We start from the raw sequence: 8458 nt of genomic DNA, 5'->3' as shown, positions 1-8458 counted from the left end.
ATTAGAGCCCACGAACAATGGGCAATCTTTTAATTTATTCACTTATTTATATAATAATTTTGTGTCCCATCAGTATTAATTCAGGTATACATTTAATTAAGAAATATTTGATAATAATTATTTAATTGTGTCATGTGTTTTAGATGCCGTTTCAGATAGCAAAACAATTGCAAAAGTTGAGAAAAAGTTGAGCGACTACGTTCTAACAATATTAGAGCATTTCAAGCAGAAAGATCCTGTAGGACTACCGGGAGCTCCGATACCCGATCCCATGGACATACCTCCCATGACCCATTCATTTTCTGTAGGACGAATGAATATGAAAAATGTAAAACTATACGGATTGAAGAAATTTCGAATCGATCACATGCTAGTCGATTTAGCGGCTATGCAAGTGGAAGTTAGGATAAACATTAAAAAACTTCACGTTTTTGGAAATTACACTTTAAGCACTTGGCTATCGTCATCAAATGGACCTTTTACAGTAAATCTTACTAACGTTTTTGTAAAGGGCATTGCCCGTTTGGAAGTTGAGAGAGGAGGGCATTTGGAAGCCCAAGAAATGAACATGGACATAAACTTCAAAGACATCTCGATGAATTTTGAAAGATTAGGATTCTTGGCAAGTGTGTTTCAAGGAGTTATGAATTCCGTTGGTACCTTCGTGTTCGATTCAATAAAACCGTTCCTGTTAACTGAAGTAAATACGAATGTCAGAAAAGACGTAAACAAGGAAGTGCAAAAAATCCCACAAAAATTCCCCAATTCTATTTCTCCTCTGGATCAACTAATGGCTGAAGCAAGGAGAAAAGTCAGAGACATGGGATACGACCCATACAAAGTGGACGATTATAATCAAACAGTCGGATTGTGCACCATCTTCATGACCCATACGTGGATAACAGGATTATCTTCTTTCCACAGAGTCGGAAATATCACAGTCGAATTACAAAACAGCACGTTCTACATTAACATGGAAGTCGGGACGCAAAGATTAGAAGGGACAAGTCATTGGGAGGTCTCCTTAATCGGTATGCTATCTAGGGCTGGTAAAATTAAATTCACAGTGGAGTACATAACGGTAAGAAAATCTATGAACACGATCTATAAAAATTTACCTCGTTACATACAATTTTATTAAAGGTACTTGTTGTCGTTGAGCAAAATGTAGACGTAAGAAAAGGTCCAATATTGGACGACATACAGATAGAACTGGGAAACATTCAAGTTAGGTTCGATGGAGCCGGAACGGTGGATTATTTGATAGAATTCGGAGTGAATATTCTCCCTAATCTTCTAAGATACCAGATAATGGACGCATTAGAATCTCCGATTAAGTCCAGAATCCAGGAAACGCTAGACAGGGTAAATATGGAACAAGTCATACACCAAAATCTGCCAAAGCTTGACGAACAGCAGGCCAAAGGATTTCAAGGGTTCTTATAAAGGTTTTTATTAAAATAAATATTTATTTAATTGCCGCCACATCAATATGTATATGTACAATATGTTAAATTTAAGGGAATTATAAATAAGACAAAGTTTCGCTAATAAATTTATATTGTCAACTCGAAATAGACTCGTGATTAGGTTTGACAACATTTTGTATTTGTTTCTTGTTACCAATTAGTGCCTGGGGTTGGTTCTTCGACTACTTTAATACAACCAATCGTTTCTCATTGTATCTACGCAGTTTTAAAGTCAAAGTTCTATATTTATACTTATAAACGTCAAGATTCTTACTCCCTAATGAACCGCAAAGATGATAGACTCTAAAGAAACTACAAAAAAGGCAATGTTATTATAATAAATGGGCAACACTTTACACATCACTAGAGCAGTATATAACAATAAATATTCAACACCTCATTACATTCTCTTTTAGAAAAGTTTAACAACATTTTAGGTATGTTAATTTAATATAACAAGTTCATTTGCACAACCATTACCATGTTTTTATGTTTTTTTTTTTAATAACTCTAGATATGCACAATATCTAATTTGGTAATTTTACTTTCCAAAAACTCTAAAAATTGATTTAACATTTTGCACTTTACTTACCATATAATTATTAATGTTTTATTTGTAAAATTAGGATCTAAACAAACCAAAAATGCGCACATTTTAATGTCAATTGGTCCTACCGTACTGCTGCACTTTTCCAAATAAGAACAAACAATTTTCGTACCTACTATAATAACTAATAAAAATCTATCAAAGTATTTTAACTGTCACAAAAAAGTAGAAAATAATTTTGGAGTACAATTAACAGATATAAAATTTATTGACTTCTTTTCTGTAATGTGTACGTAAACACCTTTTTCTGCGTTTTTGAAATCTGAATACTTTCGACAGATTGTTTCTATACGTTTTTTATTTATGGTATAACTGTACTCGATGAGGCACCTTTATCAATAACGAAACCCTACGCTACAGTAAACCCGAATATTATATAAATTAATTATTAATTCTTGTAACAATAAATGTAACACGCGTGTTACATAATAAGGAACGTTGTTTTCGTTAAAACTACCATCCTAAAGGAAAACAAAAAAGCATGAAAACATTGAATTTCTACTTTTTTTAATTGTCTAATTTATTATGATTAGGGAACAGAAGTCGTTTGTACATATGGGGTCCATACTTAGGCCAACAAAAACCTCATTTTCGCCAAATATACTTTGGCATGTGTTTGTACCTTGCTTTCCGCAAATAGTAGCTTAACGTCCCAAGTACGCCCCTGATAATGGCGTTATAAATGTATAAACAACATTGGCGCCCTAATCATGACATGTTTTAGAAGTTTGTACCATTATCCACTATATGTTTAATTTATGAGCAAACTGTTTTAAGAATATAGGTATGTAATGAATAAAGTATAAAAAATATCGTTCGTAGATAAACTTAAGAAAGGAGTCTTGAAAAAATTAATAAATTAATTAAAAATTGCATTTTATTTATTACTTACCGTTAGCGACGAAAACTGTTCGAAATAAAGGTCCATTTGCAAAAAAGTGTATAGAAAAAGCTGTTTTGTTGCATTAGGAGTCTAACTGAGTTGTGCAGAATTGTTTCGCCGTTTTGGTTGAATTTTATTTATATTTTTACGTCTAACGTTTTGTAATTATTTCCCTATAACTACCTACCTACTAAGTAAAGTTCTAGCACGTAATCAGACTTGGTCAAATACTAATAACAGAATGTTGAAAGGCAATAGTGTTCGTACTGTGCTAAAAAAACACGTGAATCGCAATGTGGTGTTTCACGGTACCATTGAGAGGAAAGTTGGATCTACAGACGCTACCTTAGCGGTAAGAAAAGCATGCATGCAGAATAATAAACTCTGCAATATTGTACAGTCTAGTTCCTGAAATAAAATCGGAACACATAAATAAATATTACAAATACCTACACATGTGTAATTAGAAGTACCTTTGTTTCTATAACACGCGTTTCAGCGTCTTGAAAATGGAGCTTGAGTTTGGATTTTCCATCGTCAGACGAACCACGAAGCTGTGAAAATTTGTACTGCCATGCCGGGCTCTTGGCATCAGCTTCGTGTAACGAAAACCCTGTATTCCAGTCTAAAGTTAAACCGGACGTTTTACCATTATAATTAACAGTAAATGTCTTGCTCTAAAAAAAAAAAGAAAAACAAGCACAGGACACAATTACCTATGTATCAACTAATTAGATTACCCCTAATGTCATAACAGCTTTGCAAACAGAACAATGCCATGCATTTTCAATTCTCAATAACTCCTGTCTAGTTTCCACATTTAAATATTTAGATTCCTGCCCTGATGTTTGTACCAAGAAACAGTGCTGTCTTTCGTCCACATTTTCGGATTCTTTTACCACCCTAAACATAGTTTGATATACCTTATAGGTTTCGATACATTTACTCCAATCCATTACGTTTAACTGCAATAGAAGATGATATGTTTCAATACAAATCGACGTTAGCATGCTCGCGAAATACCGGCGGAGTGTCGAACAGCATTAAGTCGGCACCCTTAAGGGCAAAAAATTTCGGTTTGTAATTTTGCCAAGGGTGATTGTTATTCACTACACCTTCGTTAACCCAACCCATGTACTCAATCCTATCCGTTATACTGAAATTACGATTGTACAGCTTCATCTAAAAGAAAGAGAAAAAAAAGGAAATAGAAATGGACTGAAGTAATGATCAAGGGTTAACCTGCAGGTGTGTCAGTCCAATTATATTATCTGTGATATATTTGAGCCATTGAGACAATACTGCAGAGTCATCACAATGAATTATTCCAGTGCTTATTCCATTAAGGCCTCTAACTTCGAAAGCGTTTGGTCTCAGTTTATCAGTTCCAAATATATATCTAGTTACATACGCCATCATAAGAGGTAATGTTATCAGATCAACCCATCTAGTTTGAACGTTGGTGTCTAATTCGCATTCAGAATATAACGAACTTGGTCTACTGCTTGAGCTGTTTGTGTTGGCAATTTTTAAACTTTCCTCTGAGTTTTCCTTATCGTCCATGTTGCTATCTGGGTTCTGATTTTCTTTTCTCTCTTTCTCTTCTACGGTTTTTCACAGAAGAAAGTTTGGTTTGAATGTCAAGACAATTGTACCTAATAAAACAAAGTTTACCTTGTTTCTGAAGAAACGGAGTTGCAGCAGGGTAATGTTTAACAGTAAGCACTACTATATCTCCCGCATTACGAAGAATATTTACAGCATCGTCATGTGGACATGCTGTTATATATTCTCCATTAACTAAGTTTAAAAAAAGTATGAGATAACACGTATTTAATTATCTTCAGATGTACCTTTTATAATAGCATCTCCTACAAATAGTTCTCCCGTTTGATGAGCAGCCCGGTCCTTATAGATTTTCGAAATTAGAATAGGTAGTTTGTGCTCGGCACCCCCTTTTATACTTAGTCCTAGTCCGCCAACCCTCTGTCTTCTAATTTGAACCATTCTTTCCTGTGGTGGTACGTTTTTTTTTTTTATCATTTAGTAAATATTTAAAATATAAAATTTTACTTTTCCGTTTATTGGTTTCGGTTCAGATGGGACAATTTCCTCTTTGCGTAACCTTAATATTTCCATTGACAAGTGCAGCTGTACAGGCACAGGACGACTTTTGCCATCGCTAACCGTAACCATTCCGGTTCGTACTTTCAACTTGTGGTCCACCTTTTCTTCTATAGGAGTCGACATCCTTAACGTGTTTATCTTCATTGTGAAGTAAATTCAGTTCACCGCTTGTACGGCCTAAATACTTCCATTACATAAAATCAGCGAAAAAAATGCCAAAGGATAATGAGACGGACTACTTACCTGTTACGTTTATTTCCTGAATTAGAAATGTGACGATAAATATTCAATGCACTATAAAACAGTTCGTAAACCATAATTATTACGCTAATATTTTAAAAAAATTCGCTAACGAATCTCTGGCAGTATGAAACTTTATCAGTGTTATGCTAACCCAGAAACCTCCCCTTCACGAAATGAGGGTTGGCAACCGAATATTATTGACGAATTTGGTGTGTAACTCTACTAAATTTGTTCTGTTTCACAGACAGATTACTGCACCGTCAAGTCGTTCAGGAAAAATCAATAACGCTCCTTTGAAATAGTTTAAAAATGTATATAAAAACAACAAAGGTAACCCTTTGTAATTCAAAAACATCCCCAACATCAACTAACCGACCAATCAATCGACTCAATAATTTTTTATTTATATAAAACATACAATACAATACAAAAAAAAGAAAGAAACAACAAATACAGTTTTAGAATCCTTGTTGAACACAATATTTTTAGATTACGATTTTTTTTTATGCAAAGCTTGATTAGCCCTCGACTGGGTTGGCCTTCCTATAATGTTTGAAATAAAATTTCCGCATTCTACAAGTTCCTCCAGATTAATACCAGTTTTCAATCCCATTCCGTGTAGCATATAAACCACATCTTCAGTGGCAACATTACCAGTAGCTCCTTTAGCAAAAGGGCATCCCCCTAAACCTGATACAGCCGAATCCACTACGTTTATCCCTTTCTAAAAGTTTTCGGTCAATCAAAACAAGTTTTGGTCAACAGAAGAAGAATTTGGCGTACCTCTAAGCCGACAATTATGTTGACTAGACCTTGTCCGTAGGTATCATGACAATGTACCGCTAGTTTTTTCGGAGAAGTAACATTTAACACTTCTTTTAACATATTATTCATGCTATTTATTGTTCCAACCCCTATTGTATCTCCTAATGAAATCTCATAGCAACCAAAACTTAATAATTGTTCCGTTACCTTAGCAACTGATTTAGGAGAAATTTGCCCGTCGTATGGACATCCCACCACACATGACACGTAGGCCCTTACTTTGATACCTTTTCCTCTCGAAATTGTTGTTACCTCTTTTATTCTATCTAAAACTTGTTGTATAGACCCGTTGGTGTTTTTCATCGCAAATCCTTCCGAAGCAGAGGCAAACACTGCCACTTCCTTAACACCTACTTCTAACTAAAAAATGTACGGTTTGAATACTGTTATTTTCATTTTAATGCCTAAATTATGTACCGCATCGTAAAGACCTTTTGCGTTTGGAACAAGAACTGGGTAGTCTATGTTTGCTTTTTTCTCTATTTTGCTAAACACTTCTTTGTTGTCTGACATCTGTTTGACCCATTTTGGATTGACGAAACTGGAATAACGAATGTTATAAAGACTTTTTTGATAAATTTTAAATTACCTTGTGACTTCAATAGAACACAGTCCAGTTTGGGAAAGTTTATCAATAAATTTGATTTTTTTATCGGTTGGTACGAAGACGATTTCGTTTTGTAAACCATCCCTGGGACCGACTTCTACTATTTTTACAAAATCTGTCTAAAAAATCATTTCATTTGTATTGTAACTTTTGAATTTCCAACTTCACAAAAACCCACCGTTGTGTGAATATCGACTTTACGTAAAATTTGACTTGACTTTTGTTTCCAAATTCTACAGACATTCATTTCTCTAACTTCTAATTTCATTTACTAAATTTATGAAAGTTCTAATTTGAGAGATATAATTGCGCTGAACCAAGTAAATAAATAAATCGTCTTCTTATCGCCAGAGCCGTACTTAACGCATATGCATAAAATTGCAAACCGAATCTGTACATATTTATACAATCGAAAATGCCAAATTAGATTCAACATCGAATTAATTAAAATAACTTTATATAGCAGAAAAGGTTTCGATTATTTATAAGTCATAATTATTATTTAATTTAAATGGAGATAATTTAGAGTAGACAGAGTACAATCCTGTATTATACGCTTATCAGCTTTATGAAAATATTTAACTATGGATGTTTGTCACATCACACACATAATGAGATAAGAACAAATACACAGAAATCAGTTGAATACTTGAATAAGTTTTACTATCTAATGAAACCCTTATCACTATACTCAAAATATAACTTTTGTTGTTCCTCAACAGCATTACTTACGAATACCCTCGGGCTTCACAAGATGTCGCCCTTACCCTCGTTTCTAGCAAATTATTATAAGCTCCTGTTATACTTTAATTCATATTAAAAGATAGCTACAATTCCTTATTAAAAAGGATCTGCTAATACTAAGCAAGATTTCTGAAATAAAAAAGGATAATAAGAGACTTCGGAAGGCACTGATTAATCTTCCGGGTACGCAAGATTTCAGAAACTAAGTGGATGGTTATTTAATAAAAATGGTTAAAAATAATTATAGTTTTGAATTGGAATATCTTTTATTATTGAGTAGATAATTAACATACTAAGTAGAAAGTAAAAATGTCTGTTAGAGAACTAGTCTCTGGACTGCAATTTATTTTACTATTTCTAGTAAAAAAGTAGTCCAGTCATTCGGTTCTATGTATTTATGTCTAAAACAAATATAACAACTTATAATAAATTAGTTTGGTTTTCTAAATATCTACAGTTTGATCCGAAAATTAAGTGATAAAAATTACAATAATTATCTATAAATTGAGTTAATAAACTACCTCTTTTCAATACACAAATTTGTCTTTCATGTGCCAACAGTTTATTATTTTAATCTAGATAAGTTACTGCAAAATAATATACTTCATTTAATTCAAATTTAGCAGAAATGCATTTTTGTATTTTGAATGCTTCCACTTGGTAGTATGGATATTGAAACACTAGTTTTGCGATCTACTTTAAAAATAAAGTTTTGAGCAATATGCTAAACTAGTGTTTAGTTCTTCTATTAATTAATTGGATTGATTATACATGGTCCGATATTGAAATTCTTTCGAAGGCACTTAGCATTGGATTGGACGGATTGTGTATTAACTCGAAAATCTAAACAATTGTTGACTAGATATAATCATATAGCATAGGATTTAATGTACGATGTAGATATATACTTATATATAATTAATAATAATTATTAACATCATTATTATAATATA

General features: G+C 33.1%; 3 protein-coding genes across 5 annotated transcripts in view; 1 reads left to right on the top strand and 2 right to left on the bottom strand.

The window, feature by feature from the left end:
- LOC108738193 overlaps positions 1–2949 on the top strand; it is a 10184-nt gene extending 7235 nt beyond the window's left edge. Inside the window, exons 2-4 of one of the 2 annotated variants that reach the window (XM_025978575.1) lie at positions 51–84; positions 144–1081; positions 1144–2949. In XM_025978575.1, coding sequence (XP_025834360.1) covers positions 51–84; positions 144–1081; positions 1144–1446 — 1275 coding nt within the window. In that variant the 3' untranslated portion in view covers positions 1447–2949. Of the gene's footprint in view, positions 1–6; positions 85–143; positions 1082–1143 lie in introns of those variants that run through there. The other variant, XM_025978572.1, reaches the window with a different exon arrangement.
- LOC108738191 (gamma-1-syntrophin) lies at positions 1543–5523 on the bottom strand. 2 transcript variants are annotated; one of them, XM_018471473.2, is made up of 9 exons: positions 5330–5523; positions 5033–5270; positions 4813–4972; positions 4634–4759; positions 4202–4563; positions 3983–4141; positions 3700–3924; positions 3433–3636; positions 1543–3367 (listed from the first exon to the last, which is right to left on the bottom strand). In XM_018471473.2, the coding sequence occupies exons 2-9, from the start codon at positions 5228–5230 to the stop codon at positions 3263–3265; spliced, it is 1539 nt and encodes a 512-aa protein (XP_018326975.1). In that variant the 5' UTR covers positions 5231–5270; positions 5330–5523; the 3' UTR covers positions 1543–3262. The 2 variants fall into 2 exon arrangements, with proteins under 2 accessions (XP_018326975.1, XP_018326976.1); XM_018471474.2 differs by having other exon boundaries at positions 5033–5263.
- Positions 5524–5712: 189 nt separating this feature from the next.
- Positions 5713–7255, bottom strand: LOC108738199 (hydroxymethylglutaryl-CoA lyase, mitochondrial). The gene is made up of 5 exons (XM_018471491.2): positions 6940–7255; positions 6744–6880; positions 6572–6695; positions 6113–6514; positions 5713–6053 (listed from the first exon to the last, which is right to left on the bottom strand). Exons 1-5 carry the CDS (start codon positions 7027–7029, stop codon positions 5820–5822), a joined length of 987 nt encoding a protein of 328 aa, XP_018326993.1. The 5' UTR covers positions 7030–7255; the 3' UTR covers positions 5713–5819.
- Positions 7256–8458: the final 1203 nt, after the last annotated feature.

The sequence above is a fragment of the Agrilus planipennis genome, unplaced genomic scaffold (genome assembly GCF_000699045.2).
Source record: "Agrilus planipennis isolate EAB-ADULT unplaced genomic scaffold, Apla_2.0 scaffold88, whole genome shotgun sequence".
NCBI lineage: Eukaryota > Metazoa > Arthropoda > Insecta > Coleoptera > Buprestidae > Agrilus > Agrilus planipennis.
Note: the sequence above shows the minus strand (reverse complement) of the source record. Positions and strands in the feature narration are given on the sequence as shown.